The sequence below is a fragment of the Ascaphus truei genome, chromosome 3, assembly GCF_040206685.1.
Source record: "Ascaphus truei isolate aAscTru1 chromosome 3, aAscTru1.hap1, whole genome shotgun sequence".
Taxonomy (NCBI): Eukaryota; Metazoa; Chordata; class Amphibia; order Anura; family Ascaphidae; genus Ascaphus; species Ascaphus truei.
In genome coordinates this window covers 400,705,344-400,731,128 of record NC_134485.1, presented here as the reverse complement: position 1 = coordinate 400,731,128, position 25,785 = coordinate 400,705,344, and the positions used below count along the sequence as shown (strand labels likewise).

Here is a 25,785-nt window from a genome sequence, read left to right as displayed (position 1 = left end):
CCAATACATTGCAATTACATTCAGATATCAATTAACCCCTTAAACACCTTATCGGATAATAACCGCAAAGGTAATTAAGGGGTTAAGCCACACAGGCACGATACCCACCCTTCACCCATGAATTTGTACTGTGGCTTCATCATGCAACTATATATATATATACTGTATATATATACATACAGAGAGACAGAGAGAAAGAGAGAGAGAGAGATATATACAGTATATATATATACACACGTTATATACACACCCATGATAAACCAAATATACAGTACAAATAAATGTAGAAGGGTTATCAAAACCATACTGTTCTACAACCAAACACTTCTCCATACAGACACTACATTAAAAATCAATTTCCTTTAAAAATCCTAACTGATCTCACAATCTACTGTACTGTATATGATCACAAACCAATGAAAAAAGTCACATTCCAAAATGCATAAAATCTATGCACCATACTGTATACATTCTGCAAATTAATCAACGTAAACAAAAATCAATTAGCAATCATTATTTAGATCTCTAAACATTTCACACTCAATCATGAACAATGAAACCATTAACAGATTCACGCCTAGAGCAGAACAATTAAGCCTTTGAAAAAATATAAGTACCGACAAAAATACAACCTTTCCAAACCAAGCCTACAGTACCTACAGTATCCCTGACCTTCCTCAAACACACAATACAATACCAAGGAATAATACATCTATCTAATTTTAAAATACTTTAAACTCACAAAATAATTAAAAACACATCTAATCCAGCTTTTAAAACATCATCATTTCTTACCCTGAATGTATACTGTACAGTATATCTCTCTAGACATATATATTGTACATACATACATACAGTGGCAAGAAATGATATACCACAAAAAAATAAAAATACACAGGTTAAAAAACCTTTTGAAAAAATTAACAAGTTAAATAAAATACATTTCTTTACTGTAGTTCACTTACCATTACTTGCCCCCACCGACTCCCGTTGCCCAGCTTACTCACGAACCAATCCACGATCAGGAACCCATAAAATAATAAACCATTGAAAATAATAAACATTAAACTAAAAATCCAAACCAATCCACGGGTCTTCTACTTGTAATACACCTTCATCTGTATTCTTCTTTCTTCTATCTCCTTCCGGGCGGGGCAGGGCGTGGTCTTCTTTCCATCATCGGCCACGCCCTTGTCTTTTTCCTTCTCCGGAGGTCCTTCCTCCGCGGCGTCTGGCTGCAAAATGAGACGACATAGGCTTTTAAAGGCCTATGACGTCACATTTTGCGTCATGGTTCCCACGGTCCTGATTGGACCGTGAAAACCATGTGTGTTGGCCGATAATAAAAAAATGATGACGTCACTTAAAGGGAATGAAAGCACAGCCAATCAGAATGGCTTTGCTTCAATTGCCTTTAAGATGACGTCATGAAAAGGCACATGGCCGTGCACACATGGTACTAGAGCCAATCAGAGCGTGGGAACTTTATCCCTACTCTGATTGGCTCTGGTATACCATGTGTCAGGGGCTTGGGGGAGAAAGGATGTGACGTCAATGAAAACCTGTCACGTGGTACGGTAGCCAATCAGAGCGTGGGAACTTTATCCCTACTCTGATTGGCTCTGGTATACCATGTGTCAGGGGCTTGGGGGAGAAAGGATGTGACGTCAATGAAAACCTGTCACGTGGTACGGTAGCCAATCAGAGCGTGGGAACTTTATCCTTATTGACGTCACATCCTTTCTCCCCCAAGCCCCTGACACATGGTATACCAGAGCCAATCAGAGTAGGGATAAAGTTCCCACGCTCTGATTGGCTCTAGTACCATGTGTGCACGGCCATGTGCCTTTTCATGACGTCATCTTAAAGGCAATTGAAGCAAAGCCATTCTGATTGGCTGTGCTTTCATTCCCTTTAAGTGACGTCATCATTTTTTTATTATCGGCCAACACACATGGTTTTCACGGTCCAATCAGGACCGTGGGAACCATGACGCAAAATGTGACGTCATAGGCCTTTAAAAGCCTATGTCGTCTCATTTTGCAGCCAGACGCCGCGGAGGAAGGACCTCCGGAGAAGGAAAAAGACAAGGGCGTGGCCGATGATGGAAAGAAGACCACGCCCTGCCCCGCCCGGAAGGAGATAGAAGAAAGAAGAATACAGATGAAGGTGTATTACAAGTAGAAGACCCGTGGATTGGTTTGGATTTTTAGTTTAATGTTTATTATTTTCAATGGTTTATTATTTTATGGGTTCCTGATCGTGGATTGGTTCGTGAGTAAGCTGGGCAACGGGAGTCGGTGGGGGCAAGTAATGGTAAGTGAACTACAGTAAAGAAATGTATTTTATTTAACTTGTTAATTTTTTCAAAAGGTTTTTTAACCTGTGTATTTTTATTTTTTTGTGGTATATCATTTCTTGCCACTGTATGTATGTATGTACAATATATATGTCTAGAGAGATATACTGTACAGTATACATTCAGGGTAAGAAATGATGATGTTTTAAAAGCTGGATTAGATGTGTTTTTAATTATTTTGTGAGTTTAAAGTATTTTAAAATTAGATAGATGTATTATTCCTTGGTATTGTATTGTGTGTTTGAGGAAGGTCAGGGATACTGTAGGTACTGTAGGCTTGGTTTGGAAAGGTTGTATTTTTGTCGGTACTTATATTTTTTCAAAGGCTTAATTGTTCTGCTCTAGGCGTGAATCTGTTAATGGTTTCATTGTTCATGATTGAGTGTGAAATGTTTAGAGATCTAAATAATGATTGCTAATTGATTTTTGTTTACGTTGATTAATTTGCAGAATGTATACAGTATGGTGCATAGATTTTATGCATTTTGGAATGTGACTTTTTTCATTGGTTTGTGATCATATACAGTACAGTAGATTGTGAGATCAGTTAGGATTTTTAAAGGAAATTGATTTTTAATGTAGTGTCTGTATGGAGAAGTGTTTGGTTGTAGAACAGTATGGTTTTGATAACCCTTCTACATTTATTTGTACTGTATATTTGGTTTATCATGGGTGTGTATATAACGTGTGTATATATATATACTGTATATATCTCTCTCTCTCTCTCTTTCTCTCTGTCTCTCTGTATGTATATATATACAGTATATATATATATAGTTGCATGATGAAGCCACAGTACAAATTCATGGGTGAAGGGTGGGTATCGTGCCTGTGTGGCTTAACCCCTTAATTACCTTTGCGGTTATTATCCGATAAGGTGTTTAAGGGGTTAATTGATATCTGAATGTAATTGCAATGTATTGGCTTGGTTTTGGCTATGTTTTGTGTGGGCAAGAGAAGGAAGGCGCTGGCGTCGGACACTTCGTATTGATGAGGTCAGTAGTACTTTATTTATTTGTATATGCTAGTTAATGTTTTTAATAATGGGCAATTAATCTATTATTCATATCTGGATAATAGTTATTTTGCACATTATTGTACTGTAGGTGTTGGGGGGGAGGGTGTATGTATTGAATGTATAGGCCAGGTTTATTTTTTTTACATTCAGGGTTACTTCCGTGGTTTTGCGTGGGACCTCTGGAGACCACCCGCGGGGAATCCTCGGGTATCCTAAAGGGTAGCAGGCTGGTGGTTCCACGGGTGACACATGCGGGGATGATGATGTGTGGTCCCACTTCTGTGGGGGCACCGCGGACCCGTAGTCTGCGGGCATGACGATGTGTGGTCCCACTTCTGTGGGGGCACCTCCGAGCCGTAGGTGCGGGGATGATGATGTGTGGTCCCACTTCTGTGGGGGCACCGCGGACCCGTAGTGAGCACCCGTGAGTTCCCCAGACCCCCATGGGAACCACCCGAGGCCCCGCAGACACCTGTGGGTTTGACCCGGGGCTCCCAGACATCCTTGGGCCTACCGTGTGGACCCAATTGAGGCTCACGGTGACCCAAGGAGACCACCTGGGCGCCATGGTGCTGGCAGGATCCACCAGCAGGCCTCCAGAACCTGTGGAATGCTGCTGGTAAACTGTAGGTCTGTCCAGGTGCCCTGCCAGCCCACCGGGGACTAGCGTGGGGCTACGTTATGGACCCTGAATGTAAAAGAATAAATCTTGTATTTATGGGGGGGGGGGCACAGGGGGTGGGTAATGTATTTAATAAATAGAATGCTGTTTATTGTGGGTGATTGTACTGTTTTTATTGTGGGTACTGGGGTGGGGGTGGGGTGTTTCCCCAACGGTATGTGGGTAGGCCTCCCTTGTGGGTAGTTAGTGGGTGAGGGTTGAGGGTGGTTAGGCCTCACGGGGTGGGGGGTTAGAGTGGGAGGGTATGTACAGTAGGCGTCCCAAGTGGTGGGTGAGGGCGGGTTAACCCCTTCATGACTGTAGCGGTTAATAACCGCTATGGTGATTAAGGGGTTAGGGGACATTACTTTGAAAGTGTTATTTTTTTTCTCTGTTTTACTGTACAGCAGCGGAGGTTGCCATGGGTAGTGGGTAGTGTATTGAATGTATTTATTGGTTATTATGCGTTAACTCCTTCATTACCTTAGCGGCTATACGCTATGCTAATGAAGCCTCGTTTCTGAACTTTTAATAATATTGTGCAGGAGCAGGGGGTCCCCTGAGATTAGATTTCTGTCTCAGGGAACCCCCTGCTCACTCTACAATATTATTAAAAAGACAGAAATGCTGCTTCTTTACCATAGCGCATAGCCGCTAAGCTAAAGAATGATTCTTTAATGATGTGTGTGTTTTATTCACAGTGTAGATGTTCTCCGGAGCTGAAGCGCACAGGTTTCAGGTCTGGGGACCCCGTGCCCCCCGAGATACAGGCCCCTTTAGGGGGTGCCGGTATCCCTCTGCTCTGCTTGGTTTACAGGCCGCGATCACGTGATCGGACCTTTAAACCAAGCAGAGGGCTACCGGCACCCCCTAAAGGGGCCTGTATCTCGGGGGGCACGGGGTCCCCAGACCTAAAACCTGTGCGGTTCAGCTCCAGAGACCCCCTGCACATCTACACTATCAATAAAAATGTATTTCAAATGTATTTATTTGTATTTATTTATTTATTTATTGCGGGGATGCTGTGTGTGATTATTTTTTATTGTGTTTAGCGGGGGTGGGTGACGGGGTTTATAAATGTGAGTTTATAAATAAAATAAAGAATATTATTTATAGGGGCCTTAGAACAGAAGTTCCCACGCCAATTGCGCGCTCATTGCTCTTTTGTTACAATGTTGCTGGTCTTGCGGGTTTGCAGTCTGGCAGCAAAAAGCAGTTTGTAGTACTGTGTGTGAGATAAAGTAACCAGTTCTTTTATTGCTGAAGTCGCCACTAAAAACTTTTATTTACAAATACAGTACAAAAACCGTGCAACACACAACAACATTCAGTATCCTTTGTTTAAGTACAGCAGGTACTATAGGGTAAAACATGTACTGTACAGTACAGCACAACATTACAGTATGGTCTCACTGAAAGTCCTCCCCATTTTCCAGCCATGGCCGATGCCTTGCATGGCGCAAAACGCCATTAATGCAGTCTCTAACGCCTCTCATTACAGGATCTGTAACAGGGTAATAGCGCTGCATTTCTTCCACAATCTTTTTCCTTAAATTGGCAGGAAGGGCATTTTTTTGGCGATTCCCATCATAGTTCACTTTGAACACCCACTCGCAGTACAATGTGTAGGGAACATGGTGTTTAAATATGATCAAGGCATACTTGTGTGGTATACCAGCACTCCTCACCCTATACTTCTCCCTCAGCGCCGGTGTCAGATCGCACAGGGAGATGTCGGGCACTGTTTGTATGCGAGCGGGTGTAGGAAGTCTTTTGGGAGCGGGTGTACTTGAGGCGATGGGCAATGGTAGGGTGTCTGGGAGGAAGCTTTCCTCCGGTAGTGGTCGCCGGGTTGTCTCCTGGCGTGGTCTAGATGGGGTTGTCATGTCCTCCTCAATAGCATAGTACACTGTATCTTCTGGTGGAGGGGGTGTGCTTGGTGATGGAAGGGGGTCGAAGGTACCATGCATCACATCCATGTCACCCCCCTGCTCCAGCGTCGGGGAAACAGGGGCATTAACACCGAGCAAATAATGTATGCCCGCTATGTCTGCCTCTATCTTGTCCATCCGTTGATCCATCCGTTGCTCCATATGTAGCATCCGTTGATCCAGCAGTTGCTCCATATGTAGCACCGACTCCAGAAGCAGATCTAGCTTTGCCAGCACACTAGAATTCCCGGGGAGATCCACACTTAGCCCATTCAGGATCCGGTCCAACGAGCTGCTTGTGCATGGCATCTGGAGATCTGGGGGGATGGGTGCAACGGAGGATGAGATGGGGGTTCCCTGGAGAGAAGCGGCATCGATGGAGAGTGGAAGAGGTGACCTGGGGATGCCCGGTACAGGAGAAGCTGCAGCGTGGTGGAAGAGGGATGGAGAAGGTGACCGCTGGATTTCCGGGAGAGAAGCAGAGTCGTCCAAGAGCAAAGGAGACAGTGACCCGTTGATTTCAGAGGCAGCAGCATCTTCAGATGGAACCGGAGAAGATGGGGGTGGAGAAGCCGGGCTGAAGATTTCCAGGACAGCTACAGCAGAGTCGTCGAAGCATATGGGAGCAAGTGGTCTGCGGATTCGGTGAGTTGGCTGCCATGCGTCTTGCGAACCGAGCACAGTACCGTATTTCTTCTTCACATAATAAGGCTGACGTGTTTTAAAAGCCTTAGCCTTTGGGGTCAGCAGAAGGTTTTCTTTGTTGGCCTTAGCCTGTCGCTTTGCCTTTGGCTTGGGAACGGTAACTGCCTTTCTCTTTTTCAGTGTGGCAGGCACAGCAGAGGTGAGATGATTCTTTCGTCCATAGAACCGGGGATGCTCCATGTAAGCGGGAGGCACAATGCAGTATCTGGACAATGCCTCAGATAAAGATCAGCAAGTGGTGGGCTATGCAACGTGTACAACCTTTTATGCATGGTGGCCAGGTACAGGTGTTGAAAGTGGGTGGTCTGTTATGTGAGTCATTAACATATAAATACACCATCCATTTTGTGGATTCACTGCACATTGAATACACATCGACTAAACATCGAATACACATTCTTGTGTTTGTATTTCTTTCTACAGTACTCGCAGCAATGCCTGTTAAGAAGATTTCAAAGGATCTCAGCATGAGAATGAAGGAGATGTACACGAGCGGACAACGAATTGCAGATATCCAGCGCTGGTTAACTGCTTCTGGCCTCGTTGTGCCATCAAGCACTGTGTGCTATCATGCACAAGGAAAAAACAGAGACCGCAAAAAGGCACCAAGGGTAACAAATGCGTAAGTACTGTATACTGTATTTATAAAACTTAACCAAAAAAAATATAGAAAACTGTAGTGTACATCTACAGTATACCGTATTTATATAGTATATTTATTATATTACAACAGTATATACTGTAGTGTACTGTATGTGTGGTCAATTTATATTTTTTGTGCAGCAGTATACACTTTTGGTATATTGCAATTCATCTTACAACGGAATATACAGTATATGATGTGTATTTATTATGATATAACAACAGTATACCGTATTTATATAGTATATTTATTATATTACAACAGTATATACTGTAGTGTACTGTATGTGTGGTCAATTTATATTTTTTGTGCAGCAGTATACACTTTTGGTATATTGCAATTCATCTTACAACGGAATATACAGTATATGATGTGTATTTATTATGATATAACAACAGTATACCGTATTTATATAGTACAACAGTATACACTGGCGACACACTTTATTCGAGCTCGGCTAGTCCCACGAATTCGGGTATACCCGGGTGTATTGAGGTTTGAGACTGTTTTCTGCCCGAGTATATTGGGTTATTTTCTAGGCAGGGATTGAAGCATTTTATTCCCCCTGGCTGCAATACTGCACAGTATATATATATATACTGCATTACAATTCATGAATTTATGCCATCTGGTAGACACGCGAAGCATTGCAGCCTATTAAATCCTAATCATTATCATTTAACAAATCAGCCGCCCATCAGCCAGGCATGAACCCAGGCTGAGAAGGCAAATGCAACGGGGCTTGTCAGAGGTGAGGAGCGGCGCATTCCAGGTATCTGCCAGGTACATACCGGGTATTTGCTCGAATAAAGTGTGTCGGTGCAGTATACTGTAGTGTACTGTATGTGTGGTCAATTTATATTTTTTGTGCAGCAGTATACACTTTTGGTATATTGCAATTCATCTTACAACGAAATATACAGTATATGATGTGTATTTATTATGATATAACAACAGTATACCGTATTTATATAGTATATTTATTATATTACAACAGTACTGTATACTGTATATTTTGTCTATTTATATTTATAGTACAGCAGTATACATTTTTGTATATTTATATTTACTGTATATTACAACATTACATGTACAGTATACAATATACATTTTATATTGCTGCATATTAATAACACAATATAATTTCTTTGCATTGTAGGGAGACTACTCTTCTGGTGGACAGAATAAGTGAGGAGAATGATGAGAGGAGCGCATTAAGGGTTAAAAACACTCTTCAGGAAAACCACAATCTGACTGTATCCGAGAGCAGCATAAAGAAGATGAGACGCAGAATTGGATGGAAATATGGACGTGTGAGGTTAGTAGTGGACAGTACAGGAGGTACTGTACTGTAAAGTAAAAATGTTGTTTTGCAAACTGTACTGCGCTGTGACGCTAACATTTTTTATTCATTGTCATTACAGAGCGTACCCCATGATACGGGACGCAAACAAAATCAAAAGAGTGCTCCAGGCCCAGGCATGGATCGACAGCGGTGAGACTTTCCAGGATTGCATCTTCACTGATGAGTCTACTGTGTCGCTGGAGAGATTTGCAAGATTTGCGTTCCACAAAAAAGGCCGCATAACTTTGAAGCCACGGCCAAAACACCCTGTGAAGCTGCATGTGTGGGGTGCCATCTCTAGGCGTGGACCGGGATGCATTGTCGTCTTTGAAGGTACAATTTCTCAAATATAATGCCGCCTAATGCACTGTACTTGACTAGTGTTGCCTTACCGTATGCACTGTACTGTACTATTGAGCACTTTTCTTTTCTTGCTATAGGAATCATGAATAAAGATTTCTTCCAAGACAACATTGTGCCCGTGATAGTGCGATACATCACACAAGACTTTCCCAATGGTCATCGCTTTTACCAGGACAATGATCCCAAGCACACCGCGTCGACGGCGCATATCCTTGAGCGCGGCATCAACTGGGTGAAGACGCCAGCGGAGTAAGTGTAGTAGACCGTGTCCCATTTATATGTTCCCCACTGTTTTTACTGTGTACTGTATCTCTTAAACTAATTGTCCTTTCTTTCCAATCACAGATCACCAGACTTCAATCCGATCGAAATGGTCTGGCATCAGCTGAAGGACCACATCCGTAAAGTGGCGAAACCCTCCAAGAAGGACGAGTTGTATACAGCCATAATGAGTTTTTGGAACGATGTACTCACCGAGGAACGATGCAATAAATATATAGACCATATTGCCACTGTGTTGCCCATTGTCATCGCGCGCAATGGACAAGCATCAGGAAAGTAGTACAGTGCTGTAGTATTGTACAGTAGGTACACTATGATACAGGTAAGTATGGCACAGATTTTAGCTTTCCCAATAGTCAGAGTTTACAGTAGTTCCAGTATACAGTACAGTAGACTAGTTTGACATACTACAGTAACTGCCTACTAACTGCTCCATTTTTTCTTTCCAGAGAAAGCTGCACCAGCCACCTACTGTACAGTAGGTCTACCATAATACAGTACGCACATACAGTACAGTACAGTAACTGAACAAAGTTTTTGTTTTCTTGTCGTTCCAGGAAAAAGGGTGCACCAGAGGGGAGGGGGGGCCTTGTGTTCGTCAAATCTGCTTGTGCAGTCAAATGTACAGTATATAAACAGCAGTAATGATGTACACAAAACCTCTCCTCTCTCAATGAACTACTGTACCGCAGACACAATGAGGATACTGTTACAGTATGAAGGGAAAAAGAACAGGATGGGTTATTTAACATTACAGTATACTGTGCAATATTTATACTGTATATTTATATATACTGTATTTTTATTCTAAAGGTATTCGAGAATGTACTCTACTAGATGAGGACCTGGTGACTTTCAACACTCTCAGACACACAGAAAGGATTATTTCACATCACTGTATATTTATCCTGTATATTTTCAGTAATTTAGAAGCAGTGGCTGTTCTGAACAGCCCAGGGCGAGATTAACAAAACAATGGCTTGGATTGGATTAGCCAGACGATTGATGCTTGGCCAGGGAGGGATTAAAAACTCTAAGGGAGGGGGTGGGTGGTGTAGCTGTAGGATTGTACTGTGTCAGTATTTCCAACGCCAGGTCACCCTAATAATTGCATGAATAAACCCCCAAAGACAAGGCCCAAATATACTAGTACAGTATACTGTACAGTACTGTAAAGTATGTATTATTGTGTGTTGATGTTTTGAATTGCTGTTAACTTGAAAAGTTTCACCATTGTATTGTACTGTATTTGTAAATAAAAGTATTTTGTGGCGACTTCAGCAATAAAAGAACTGGTTAATTTATCTCACATAAAGTACGTGAATACGACCGCAATCACCATTGTACAGTAAATGGGTGCATAGGATGGAACGACAGGTGCTAAAGGGGTATAAATATGATACTGTATTTATCAGTATTGATCAAAGAGAATTGATCAGAAGGATTCCCCTTATAAAGTATACAGCACTCTATTGTCATTCATACAGTACAGTATACTGTAGTAAAAGGTAGACAACACATGGTCTTGCAGTACAGTATACTGTATTACTAAAAATCTGTCAGGTTGACCAGAATCACTGCGGATATCGGAAAATAATACAATTTTATTAATTCTACGTACTGTATATAAGGGGAATCCTTCTGATCAACTCTCTTTGATCAACACTGATAAATACAGTAATTTATCTCACACTCAGTACTACAAACTGCTTTTTGCTTGCAATAAACAAACAAACAGGGAAGCGCTACTGTATACTGTATGAGTTAGGATCAGGCCCAGCAGCCACTTTATGTTGAAAACCACATATGAAATGAGCATAAATTTGCATGAATAATTACACAAAAATATATAAAATAAATAGCACAAGTCTCTGACAGAGAGAAATTGTCCAGGTGGTGTGGATACAGGTTAATGCCCCTGTCTGATAGGACAGACTCGGGCAAGAATGGCCTGTGAGAGGTGAATATCCAGAATGGTAGCTGGGATGGAAAGCGCTACCAACTGTGCAGGTATTGAAGTGTGTAGAAATGGGAAGGTGCCGTAGGCATCAAATGTGGAAAGCGCTCACCCAGACTTCATACACTGCGCTTTTTGCTTGCATACTGCAAAGCCGCAAGACCAGCAACATTGTAAAAAAAGAGCAAAAAAAGAGCAATGAGCGCGAAATTGGCGTGGGAACTTCTGTTCTAGGGCCCCTAGAAATAATATTCTTTATTTTATTTATAAACTCACATTTATATATAAAGTATATATTTATTTCTCTTCATGTATTTATTTATATTTATTTATTAATTGTGGAGCTGCTGTGCGTGAGGGGCCATGGCCAGGATGGGGGGGGGGAGGGGGGTAACGGTACAGTATGTGGGTAGGGGGTGAGGGTGGTTAGACCTCACAGTACATTATGCACATTGGGCCCCCCTCCTCCCCACATTTACATACTGTACACTACACGACATCAATGCAGGGAGGGTTTACCAATGCAGGGAGGGTTTACCAATGCAGGTAAGGCTTTAGGCCTTTATATCTCTCTCCCTTCAGTGTAATCTGCTTAACAGAAACATTAGGGGGGGAAGGGGCTTTAGGCCTTTATATCTCTCTCCCTTCAGTGTAATCTGCTTAACACAAACATTAGGGGGGAAGGGGTTTTTAAACAATGCTGTGTATAATGTATAAGGTTTTTTACAATTAGATAGATGTAATCCTTGGTATTGTAAGGGTTAGTTTGTTTTTAAATTGTCTTTTCTGGTTGTTACTTACAGTATATATTGATTTTGGTTTACTTGCTTGGTTAAAATACTGTAGTTAAGTTGACTTGTTTGGAAGTGTTTGTACAGTATTTACTGGTAGAGTAGCTTGCAATTATATTGTTAACATTCATTTGCAGAATGTACAGTACTGTATATGGTGCATAGATTTAATGCTATGCATCATTTACAGTATACAATGTACTGTAAATGCAATGTACTGTGTGGATTGTAATGTTATGTTTTATACTGTACAGTATGCTATTCATTAACTTCATTGCTCTACACATCTAGGGATTTCATTCCACCTTACCACCTTTCCTACACATGATTTGTGCTGTAGGCATTGGTTACTGTATATTACTGTATGCTAATGCAGATGTGTGATGCTTTGAGACTGTCATTTATACTTTGACAAGTCTACCTTTTGGTGTGTAGTGTGCATTATCCTTAGCGTTGTATACAGTAGGTGCCTTTAAACCCAGTAACCTACTGTATTGTGATTCACTTTGATTCTCCCTAGTGTTTTTTGAGTCACTATCCTTTTCATGTTTAGGGTTGACAGTGTGTGTCGTTCCCTAGTGCTGTTCATTAGTGTTTAAGGGTCCATGCCTCTTTTTTAAGTGTTTTTAAATCATGTACTGTTTATTCATCCCTTTTTGCACTGTGTCAAATAAATAAACAAATATATCAATTGCATACCTGAGTGCTCCCATACGGGTTACTTTTTTCTCTTTTCACTCACATACAGTATGTATATATATATATATATATATATATATATATATACAGTATATATATATATATATATATATATATATATATATAAATATAGCTGTATGATATATATATATATATATATATATATATATATATATATATATATATATATATACACAGTGTATATATGTATACTGTATGTATATATATATATATATATATATATATATATATATATATATATATACAGTGTATATATATATACAAAGTATATACTGTACAGTATATATTTATTTCTCTTCATGTCTTTATTTATTTATTTATTTAGATTTATTTATTAATTGTGGGGCTGCTGTGCGTGAATTTTTTTTATTGGGGGTGAGGGGGGTGTTTGGCCCTCAGCACTCAGAAACACAGGCCAGACAGATTTAAACACACACACAATAGGGGGAGGTTTTTTTACATAGCTTGCAGGGAAGTTTAACGCACACACAATAGGGGGATAGGGGGAGGGTTTTTTACATAGATTAGAGAGAAGGCAGGGCGTTTTAAAAGCGAGAATAGGGGAGGGGGTTTTACATAGATTTTATTTACTTATTTAGATTTATTTATTAATTGTGGGGCTGCTGTGCGTGAATTTTTTTTATTGGGGGTGAGGGGGGTGTTTGGCCCTTGGTGTGAGTTTACGACTTGCAGCAGCAGCACAATGAATAAATAAATATAAATAAATAAATAAATAAATGACAATAAATACATTTGAAATACATTTTTATTGATAGTGTACATGTGCAGGGGGTCTCCGGAGCTGAAGCGCACAGGTTTCAGGTCTGGGGACCCCGTGCCCCCCGAGATACAGGCCCCTTTAGGGGGTGCCGGTATCCCTCTGCTCTGCTTGGTTTACAGGCCGCGATCACGTGATCGGGACCTTTAAACGCAGAGCACTCAGCACTCAGAAACACAGGCCAGACAGATTTAAACACACACAGAATAGGGGGAGGTTTTTTTACATAGCTTGCAGGGAAGTTTAACGCACACACAATAGGGGGATAGGGGGAGGGTTTTTTACATAGATTAGAGAGAAGGCAGGGCGTTTTAAAAGCGAGAATAGGGGAGGGGGTTTTACATAGATTTTATTTATTTATTTAGATTTATTTATTAATTGTGGGGCTGCTGTGCGTGAATTTTTTTTATTGGGGGTGAGGGGGGTGTTTGGCCCTTGGTGTGAGTTTACGACTTGCAGCAGCAGCACAATGAATAAATATAAATAAATAAATAAATAAATAAATGACAATAAATACATTTGAAATACATTTTTATTGATAGTGTACATGTGCAGGGGGTCTCCGGAGCTGAAGCGCACAGGTTTCAGGTCTGGGGACCCCGTGCCCCCCGAGATACAGGCCCCTTTAGGGGGTGCCGGTATCCCTCTGCTCTGCTTGGTTTACAGGCCGCGATCACGTGATCGGACCTTTAAACCAAGCAGAGGGCTACCGGCACCCCCTAAAGGGGCCTGTATCTCGGGGGGCACGGGGTCCCCAGACCTAAAACCAACGCGGTTCAGCTCCGGAGACCCCCTGCACATCTACACTATCAATAAAAATGTATTTCAAATGTATTTATTGTCATTTATTTATTTATTTTTTGGCGGCTGCTGTGTGTGTGTATTTTTTTATTGTGGGTAGCGGGAGGGTGGGTGAATGGGGTATTCGCCCCAACGATGGTTGGGGAGGGCTTGCGGGGGGGGGGGGGGGGGGGGGTTGGGGTAGCGGGAGGGCTTAACCCCTTCATGACCGTAGCGGTATTAACTGCTACGATCGTGAAGGGGTTAAGTGCACCCGCAACCCCCCCCCCCCCTCCCGCAAGTTGTAAACTCACACCAAGGGCCAAATACCCCCCTCACCCATCCCCACTACACACAATAAAGCGGGCACGGTGGGTTAACCCCTTCATTGCCTTAGCGGCTATCCGCTATGGTAATGACGCAGCATTTTCCGTATTTTTAATAATATTGATCAGGAGCAGGGGGGGGGGGGGGTTCCCTGAGCATTAATCATTAATTTCTGGCTCAGGGAACCCCCTGCTCACTTTACAATATTATTAAAATAATGCTTCTTTACCATAGCGCATAGACGCTAAGGTAAAGAACGAGTGTTTATTTATACTGTATATTGTATGTGTTTTATTGATACTGTACATGTGCAGAGGGTCTCCAGAGCAGAAGCGCACAGGTTTCAGGTCTGGGGACCCCGTGCCCCCTGAGATACAGGCCCCTTTAGGGGGTGCCGGTATCCCTCTGCTCTGCTTGGTTTACAGGCCGCGGTCACGTGATCGGGGCTTTTAACGCAGAGCTGGATACCGGCACCCCCTAAAGGGGCCTGTATCTCGGGGGGCACGGGGTCCCCAGACCTAAAACCAACGCGGTTCAGCTCCGGAGACCCCCTGCACATCTACACTATCAATAAAAATGTATTTCAAATAATTTTTAATGTGTGGATGTTTGCGCAGAGAGAGAGCAGCGGATCTCTCTCTGCTGCAAACACATCTCGCCCCCGCCGCCCATACAGTAGTATCATTTATGTATGTGCATATACAGTACAGTACTGTACAGTACTGTATGTTAGGGCTTACAGGGGTTGTTGTTATACAGTACTGTATATATATATATACTGTATACTGCATTACAATTCATTATAGGGGACGGCTTCACAGAGAATAGCTCGCAAGCGCCACCATGTGTATTTTGACGGCATTGCAGTATTGTAACCAGCCGGAATAAAAAGCTTAAATTCCTGCCGGAAAATAACGCAATGCACTCTGGCTGAAAAATATCAGAAACCTGAATACACCCGAGTATACCCGAATTCGCGGGACTAGCCGTGCTCGAATAAAGTGTGTCGCCAGTGTATATAGTGACCAGAGTATCAGTATGTGTTTGTATTGTGTGTGCACAGTGTGCACTATCCTGCTAGCTATTCATTTGGCTTTATTTAATGTTAGAGCAGCGGTCTAGGAACCGCTTGCCTTGACTGTTGTGGTCTGTTGTGGACCTTTGAATGTTAACTTTTTACTCTGTGTGTTTTTAATATACTGAATAAATTTGCCACTATATACTTAGAAGGTGTTGTGTCTTCACATTGCTTGTTTGCTATTATCTATATACCTTAGAGCATAGCTCTGCATATCTGGTTATTAACCCCCGGTGCGCTCTGTGCGTTTTTCTGTTTTTGTGGGGACTCATTTTTGGGAGCCCCCTTTAGGAGCGTTTACAGGGGACGCTCAAACACGGATTGCATCAAGGGGGGACCTTTATCTTCGGACGGCTCGAGCATGGAAGTTCATCTATACTAAGCATTTGTAGTGATATACACATTTTTCACACAGGTTCGCGTACCCTGGAAAATTAGCAATTTTTTCATGAAAGGAAAAATGTGAAGATTTTTTTAAACGTTCGCAAGCAGTAAACCCATAAAAAGAGTAACTCGGTTACATAGCCTGAACCATTTTATTTTTTTGTGACAGAGAAATCCCTATTTCAGAGTCTGGTTAAATGTAGATGCGCTGGTGAAATTCGACAATGTCACTTGACAAGTTCAGCATAATTTGCAGCACATTTTGGTAAAAAAAAAAAGTTCATGGGAATATTTAGCAAACCAGTGGCAAAGCGAATCTGGGCAAGTTTACACATTGGCTTTCATTGTGTTCATTTGTAATCATGGTAACCTGAACCTTGGGCAGGATTTGGCTTCTCTGGCTCCTTCATTTCTTTGGAAGTCACGGTGTGTTGAATGTGATCTTATCTCCCTACCTGCGGTGCCAAGGCACAAATCAATAAAGCTCCGCTAAGTCAAGGCTCACAAAGTCATGTTATCAAAATACAATGTGCAAAGCCTATTCCGGCGGCCCTGAACCCGGGAGGGATCATGTAATCGCTCCAAAGAGTGGAAAATAAATCAAGAAATACTCCCAAATTGGCTTAACAAAGTAGTCATTTAAAATGATTTGAGCATACTTACTCCATCAAGGTATACTCAATTTAAGTAGGTGCCTACTCTAAATATGCGGTATCTCTTATTGGTCTGTCGACTAAACCTCTTCACTGTTTGAAGAGAAGGCTGCAGACTTGGATTGGACCACAAGCGACTACGTGAACGTGCCTAAAAGGTTAAATAAATGCTGCATCTATGCTATCTGCGATGCAGTGCAATTCAAACTGTCACAATGCAGAAATAAAATTCCCTTAGCAGGATGAAAAGCAGTCACATGATCGTGGCCATGGAGGTGGTGGAATCCTATGGCACTGGAGGGGTTAACAGCTAGAGCAGGGGTGCACAAACTTCCTGCGCTGTGCACCCCTGTCTGCTATCCCCCTATGTCGTGCCCCCCCCTTTCCTCTAATGTTGCGTCAAGTGACACCATGTCACGTGACCCGCGGCGTCAAATGACGCCACAATGCCATGGCACTTGTGTAAATGTACTTTTCATCACAATAGAGCAGGGGTCTCAAACTCAGTTCTTAAAGCTGCAGTTCAGTCAATATCCTGCATGTTTTTTTTTTTTTAATAAATCAGTTCTGTAGTAAGAAAAAATACTTTTAGCATTTTCTGTTTTAAAAAAAACAACTTTGAAAGACCAATTTTCTTGTATTCTATTTTAACAGCCATTTGCTAAGGCACTGCCCCTTCTTGTCCTGTCACAAGCTCTGGCACACCACTTTGTCAGCCCTGCCCTCCCTCTAGCACTTGTCAATGCAGGAATGCTCATGAATATTCATGAGCTTCCACTGCCAGTCAAGCAGATTATAAACAAATGCCAGCTTTTAATATGTCACCAAATTTCGACCTATCAATACATGGAAAACGAATTGAGCTGCAGCTATACTGTTCTTTAGGTAATTAGAGATTGCACACATGAAACTATTGAAGTAAAAAAATAAATGTAAAAAAAAAAAAAAAAAGACTGAACTGCAGCTTTAAGGGCCACCAACAGATCAGGTTTTATGGATATTCCTGCTTCAGCACAGGTGGCTCAGTCAAAGACTGAGCCACCTGTGCTGAAGCAGGGATATCCATCAAAGCCTGCCTGTTTTTGGCCCATGAGGACTGCGTTTGAGACCCCTGCCACAGAGACTTCAAACTAAATTGTCGGAAAGATAATCATGTGCCCACTTTGTCTTTTTTTGTTATGACAGAGACTATGCAGCATCTAGAGCTGAACCAATCTCCTTCACTGAATATGCTGGATTTGAGACAGAGACTGACAACCTTCTATTTGACCGCTCTTACTTTAAAGCTAAAATGGAGGTATGAGTCCTTTTTCAATAATCAATGATGAAATTCAATTTTTTTAGGTTGTGTTCAGTATTTGTGCATTCTTTTGCAGTAAGACTCATCAAGGAAAAAATTCCCAGTGCACCTTTGTGCTTGTATATTAGAAATAGCCATAGAAACAGCTGTATTTATCAATTAAAAACAGGTGTGGTCAGCATGCCCATCATCAATGTGCCAACTATGTACTCAACACTTTACTAAATTGTAAAGGTAAGAAAACTTGGAGTAAAGGGAGAAGTGCAAAAGTGTCCAGTCCGCGCTCTTGCTCTTTAAGGATGTGGAATATTAATTCCTCTCTGTTCTTTTGCTGCTCCTGTTGTTCAAGGTGCCTTCCCCCACCTCCAAGATGGATCCCAACGGAGAACTCCGAAGGTGATGCCAAGTATCCAAGAAAAAAAGAAAACACAAGAGCGCACCAAGATAAGAGAAATGAAGTGTATTACAAATAATAAAAGATAGTAACCACTTACATGGAATAAAACTTTAATAATCCCCGATCTCGATGATAACTTTTTTGGTAGGGCATCACATAAGGTATGCAGGGGCAGTGTCAATCCTCATAAATCAGTCCCGCGCGCTGGGGCTGTCTCTGTAACGCTGTCAGACCTCCACGAGTGTCAGCGTGGCTGAATGCGTAGCGTGCATGCGCAGGAAAAGGAGCCCCCTATAGCTGTCCTTAGGATGCCTGTCCGTTTCAGTAATTGTAGTCGTGATCGGAATAAAAATACTTGTGTGTGTACTGGCTATGATATAAATATGAGCCAGCAACACAATTCGCGACGCGTTTGGTATACGAAAGTATACTTCATCAGGCATATCTAGGGCACCTGTCTGGGGTCCTTTATATGTCTGTCAAAATTCGTCATTGGTTAATACCAATGACCAAACAACCAATTAGATTGATGGCTGAGAGGGGTGGGTTGTCTTTAGAATACTCCCCTCTCGTGTTTAATTCCATAATGTTAATATAGGCTTAATAATTGTAACAGAATGGTTCAGTGGCATTTAAAAGATCAAAAGGGTAATCATACTTAAAAACAAAGATGCCACACAATCAAAAAAGACATATAAAGTCATACAAACAGGTAACCCCCTATAATCAAGTGTAATGGATAAAAAACATATATAATAATATGAACAGTATATATAACATTGTGCAAACACATTACAGATAAATACAACACATAATAAACATATATTACATAAAAAGGGGAGGAAGAAAAATAGGAAGAAAACCAGGGGGATAGGAAAACAGAAATGGGAAAAAAGGAAAAAGGGGCGAAAAGAAAAAAGGAAAAGAAAAAAAGGAACCAATAATGAAAGGAGGGGAAAGATGTAGGGATATATAAAACTTTATAAAGAACAACTGGCTGACTGAAAGAATAACACTCATGTGATCACCTCAAAAAGGGAGTCAATTCTACATAATCATTTAACCCCCCAGGATATTTTGTTTGGAGGGTGAAAATGCAAAACTGCTCCCTCTTTGCAATTTGCAAGTCTTTATCACCAGCTCTAATAGTTGTAGCTATGTGTTCAATACCCATATATTTAACCCCTACTGTGCTGCACTGATGAACATCTTTAAAATGGGACAACAAATGCGTAAGTGGTTTACCTGAAGCCAATAGTTTAGGAATCTTAACAATATTTCCATCACACGTATTTTAAGATGGCGTTTGGTGCGACCTACATATTGTAGTCCACATCCACATTGTAAGATATATATGACATATGTTGTTAGGCAATCAATATAATTTTTGATTTCAGATTTAAAGTCTGTCAGTTTGGATTTAAAATGATCTTGTGTTAACATTCTTGGACAGATTTTACACCTATTACATCTATGGTTACCCTTTAACCCCAATAAATCTCTAAGGCCCTTCTTTTTAGTGGGGGTACTACCTTTAAGGAGGCTCGGGGCCAATATGGTTTTAAGATTATTGGATTTTGTAAAGGCAATAGGTGTCTTTTGGGTAAAAATGTAGCCAAAATGGGATCCATATGTAAGATAAACCAATATTTATTGAGAATGTGTTTAATCTTACTATGTGAACTATTAAATTTGGCTACAAAATATGGTGTCTTTTTCTATTTTTTAATATTTGTTTTTTCAGCTCTACAATATGTGGTCAGTGATTGGTGGAGTGGAGTTGCTAACAATAGTATTTCCCAATGGTTGAATATATATATATATATATATATATATATATATATATATATATATATATATATATATATATATATATATATATATATATATATATATATATATATATATTCACCAGTGGTGGCAACAATTTGATTTTGAGTTCGCTTACTATTTAAAGGTTGAATCAATTTATCCCTGTTGGTATTCAACACCCTTTTATACGCTCTGTTAATAATAGTGTTATCATAGCCCTTTTGTAGAAAACGTTCAAAGAGTATCTGAGATTGAACCTTGAACGTTTCTAGATCAGCGCAATTACGCCTGATGCGCAGAAACTGACTATATGGAATATTATTAATACATCTTCTTTCATGTCCACTTGTTGAGTGTAAAAAGGAGTTCACATTCGTGCTTTTAAAATGGGTTTTAGTATATAATTTATTGTTAGCAATGTATATTTCTAAATCCAAAAAGGTGCTATTAGTTGGATTTAACTCACTAGTGAAAATCAGATTAAACTGATTGTCATTTAGCCCGGCAACAAAGCTATCAAATGAGATGCTGTCACCGTCCCAAATCACAATCACATCATCGATGTATCTCCGCCACATAATCAACTGCGGCGGAGATACATTGGCACCCCATATGTGTAACGATTCCCACCATCCCATGTATAGATTTGCAAACGATGGTGTTTAACGTGTCCCCATAGCAGTGCCGCACAGTTGTAAATAAAACTCGTGTTCAAAAAGAAAATAATTGTGTTACGTTGAAGAAGTGGTAAAGTGCCGTGTAGTGATAAAAAGTGATCAATAGCATCTAATCCCCCTTTATGTGGAATAGAGGTATAAAGTGTTTGAACATCCAACGTGGCTAAATGGTAAGAGGGTTTCCAAGTGAAACATGTGAGGATAGTGAGAAGAGAAGTGGTGTCAAGTAAGTGTGATGGTAACAGTGATACTAGTGGTTGTAGAAAGAAATCTACATAAGAAGAAAGATTAGCAGTAAGTGAATGAATCCCTGAAATAATAGGTCGCCCCGGAGGATTGGTAAGTGATTTGTGAATCTTAGGCAAATGATACATAATAGGGATGGTGGGAGCCGTACAACACAAACAATCAAACTCATGTTTTGTGAGAACATTTGATTGATAGGCAGATTTTAACAACTCATTAAGACCCAGTTGGAATTGGACTGTAGGGTCTTTGGGAAGTTTACAATAAGACAATGGGTCTGACAATAATCTAGTTGCCTCCAAGCAGTAATCTACCCTGTCTTGGAGTATGATGCCTCCACCCTTGTCTGCTTCACGTACAACTATATTTGGATCTAATTGTAATGTTTTTAACACGTGTCTTTCCTGAGCAGTTAAATTCGTATTCTGATTTGTTTGAGTTGTCTGCGATTGTTCAAGAGTCTGAAATTCCTTTTCAACTAGTTTATTAAAAATGTCAATATACTGTCCCCTAGAGTGATAGGGATAAAAAGTAGAATTAGGTTTGAACAATGAGTGTTGCATAGACATATCGTCCTTAATACTAGTAGAACCCTCGTCCATCAAGGACATCAAGTCCACTAGTTGATTTTGTTCACTAGTAGACAGTGTATAGACAATAGGGTTGATAGTATTAGGAATTGGTAATTGACCCACCTGATCTGAAATGAAATGTCTACTTGGTGTTAACTTACGATTACATTTCTGAAGATCTATATAAAGATCAAAATTATTTTATTATTACAGGGAAAAGGGAGACCAAAAAGCGCACCAGCACAAACGGAGCAGGAAGAAACCAGAACAAAAAAATGATTAAAAGGGCACTTTAATGTGGCAAAAGACCCATCCAATGCATTTCGAACGTCGCAGCGTTTAAAAAGAACGCTGCGACGTTCGAAATGCATTGGATGGGTCTTTTGCCACATTAAAGTGCCCTTTTAATCATTTTTTTGTTCTGGTTTCTTCCTGCTCCGTTTGTGCTGGTGCGCTTTTTGGTCTCCCTTTTCCCTGTATTGCATTGAGTAGCTGCACAGCTTGCCTGCCTGCCCTACCAGGATGTGAGTATTTGCATATTTTTCAGGGGAACCTGCCAATGAGACATATGGTGAGTGGGTTGCACCACACACCACCTGTCTTCAGGAGGATAGTACCCATTATATGACACAATAGGTACTATATCAATTGTTAGTACCCTGGTACAGTGGTCTGGCTTATTATCATTTTGAGATATACCTGCATTTGAGCGCTTCAGCTATTTTCCATATTATTTTATTATTACCCTACGTGTGGGGGCAAATGAAAGTCCTTTGCCCAAGACATTCATTAGAGTATGATCTATGCAAAAATTGGATAAATTAAAGATGCCCTTTGATTTTAATGTTGGGTCATCTGGATAGATTTGAGAGGGGAGGGTTGTTTTCCTAACTCTTGTTCCACTCCCTCTATGTCCTCTCCTGAATTCTGTCTTTTCCTTGTAATATTTTTGGGGGCTCCCAATAGAGGCGGATGGTTGGAATCCCAGGTGGATATTGATTGTCTCATTTTCTCCAACCTGTTTAAAAAATCCTCATTTTCTATTTCCTCTTTTTTATCCTTTAATACTTCGAATTTGTTATGGAGAGGAATGATAGGTGTTCTATGTTCCTGTCCTCCACGGGTGTTAGTATATTTCCATGGGGCACTATTATCTTTCCTATTATGTGGAGTATGTTGTTTATTCTGCTTCCTATTCTGTTTGGAATAGTGGGGATTCCATTGTTGATGTTTATGGACATTAGTACCCCATCCAGAGGAGTCTGTGGTGTCATTCCTTTGGTATTTGGACGGGAGTCTAGTGTGTTTCTCATGAGTGGGTCTAGTGTGAAAATTAGGATCCCTTGGTGTCCTTGGGATACTAATATTGGCTTTGGGGTTAGTATGAATGATTTGGGGCTATAGCACTGGATTCATGGGTATCATGTGTAACAGGATCTCCATCTGTAGTGGTTTCCTTTACTGTGTCCCAACATCTTTGTATATTAAGAGCATAATCTCTCTTGTCTCTAAGAAATGTTTTGTTCCTATTGATCAAAATTTGATTTTCTGATCTCCTCAATTTAACATTCATGTCTTTGGTTAGTTGCGGTAGTTTGTCTAGACAGGGAATCTCTAAAATCTCATTTTTTACTTTAGTTATTTTACTGTCTACTTCGATTATCTCTTTTTTCCTTTCTAGGATTAACAATCGAATTAGCTCTAATGAGCAGTGATCTTGAATTCTCTCCCATTCTTTGACAAACTCTGGACTATCTGTGACATACGTTGAGGGTTTGAGGACCCTAAGCCTTGGCTAAATTTTTACCCAAAAGACCCTGGTTTTCTTCCTATTTTTCTTCCTCCCCTTTTTATGTAATATATGTTTATTATGTGTTGTATTTGTCTGTAATGTGTTTGCACGATGTTATATATACTGTTCATATTATTATATATGTTTTTTATCCATTACACTTGATTATAGGGGGTTACCTGTTTGTATGACTTTATATGTCTTTTTTGATTGTGTGGCATCTTTGTTTTTAAGTATGATTACCCTTTTGATCTCTTAAATGCCACTGAACCATTCTGTTACAATTATTATGCCCATATTAACATTATGGAATTAAATACGAGAGGGGAGTATTCTAAAGACAAACAACCCCTCTCAGCCATCAATCTAATTGGTTGTTTGGTCATTGGTATTAACCAATGACGAATTTTGACAGACATATAAAGGACCCCAGACAGGTGCCCTAGATATGCCTGATGAAGTATACTTTCGTATACCAAACGCGTCGCGAATTGTGTTGCTGGCTCATATTTATATCATAGCCAGTACACACACAAGTGTTTTTATTCCGATCACGACTACAATTACTGAAACAGACAGGCATCCTAAGGACAGCTATAGGGGGCTTCTTTTCCTGCGCATGCGCAATGCATTCAGCCACGCTGACACTCGTGGAGGTCTGACAGCGTTACAGAGACAGCCCCAGCGCGCGGGACTGATTTCTGAGGATTGACACTGCCCCTGCATACCTTATGTGATGCCCTACCAAAAAGTTATCATCGAGATCGGGGATTATTAAAGTTTTATTCCATGTAAGTGGTTACTATCTTTTATTATTTGTAATACACTTCATTTCTCTTATCTTGGTGCGCTCTTGTGTTTTCTTTTTTTAAAGGGAGAAGTGCCTCAGACTTGAAGTAAACATAGAAAACAACCCTGCTGTGAACAGGTTTCCAACCTTTTTTTGGTTAAGGAACCCCACCTGAAATTCTGAGGAACCCCCAACCATCTCTAATAGCAACTCTGTGATCACATGCATTGTAAATGCTTCTATGTTTGATGACCAGAAAATAGCAGGCACCCATTTAATGATGCCCCAGGAATCCAAGAGTTCCTAGGAACCCTGGTTGAAAAACACTGTGAAAAACAGGCATTCTGTGGCATCATTAAATCCCATGGGCACTCTTAAGGCATACAGTACTTCAGTATTTTGAGGTATCTTTGATAAATGTTAGTCTGGCTACATCTGTATGTATTTGTAATAACAATCTTGGCACATGATAGAAAGTGTGTTTGAGAGAAGGTTTCAGAATTGATTGCAATGAAGAAAGTTGAGAGCCAGTTAGTAGAAAGTTGCAGTAGTCAAGATGAAGATGAAGAGAACATGCATGAAATGGTTCATTAATTTTTGTTTTTTCATTTTGGAGATGGTTGTCAGCTCCGAAGCACAGTTTATCCTTTCAAGCCCACCTGACAAACGGACTTTAGAAGGAATTAAATTGGTAAGTCTGAGAACCAACAACCCTGCTAACTACTTACTAGCTTTGCTTTTGCAAATGTCTCTGGTTTTTAGCAAGGCAGACATTGACAACAGGTAAAAAACAGTTTGCCCGCCTCGTCTGCCCACTTTTTCTTTGCAGTAAAGCCTCAGATTCAACTTGATCCTTTGATTTTTTTTCCTCCAGATTTGTGATAGCCTTATGTCTATACCAATAGTCTTTAAATTCCATTACTGTATTAACTTCTACCATCTCTGTTGGGAGGTTATTACACAAATCCATTACTTTTGCTTTGAAGAAATACTTCCCACAAGCCCCCTAAATATCCATATAGAGAAAGGCGCACAGCAAAAAGAGAGAGAGAGTGGGTCAAAGCTACTAAAAAATAACCTTTATTGGTCCAGGTTTGGAGGATGAACTCCTGTTCTAGCACTTCTCTTTCTCTGAAATAGGATTCCCTTGTTGAAATCATTGTACCTTGTTGAAACCCATTAGGTATTTGAAAGTTTCTATCATATCCGCCCTCTCCCTTGTACAGTATCGTTCCTTCTCTTTCTTGCTTCCAAAGGTCACTCTATCACAATATTCTTATTGTATAGAAATAAAGGGTGCTGTGGTTTTTCCTTTTTTGATTGTGTATTAAAACATGTTAGATGCATAATACTCTTGTCGTTAACAGAAATGTGCAATTTGTGCAGCTGTTCTTAATTATAAACAGTTGTATTATTTCTTGTTT

At 40.5% G+C, this 25,785-nt stretch overlaps 1 protein-coding gene across 2 annotated transcripts in view; it reads left to right on the top strand.

The window, feature by feature from the left end:
* Nucleotides 1-25,785, top strand: part of LOC142490356 (cyclic nucleotide-binding domain-containing protein 2-like) — a 318,494-nt gene that overhangs the window by 70,846 nt on the left and 221,863 nt on the right. For both annotated transcript variants that reach the window (XM_075592538.1, XM_075592537.1), the window contains exons 4-5: nucleotides 17,961-18,072; nucleotides 24,978-25,052. In XM_075592538.1, the coding sequence (XP_075448653.1) occupies nucleotides 17,961-18,072; nucleotides 24,978-25,052 (187 nt within the window). The remainder of the gene's footprint in view (nucleotides 1-17,960; nucleotides 18,073-24,977; nucleotides 25,053-25,785) is intronic.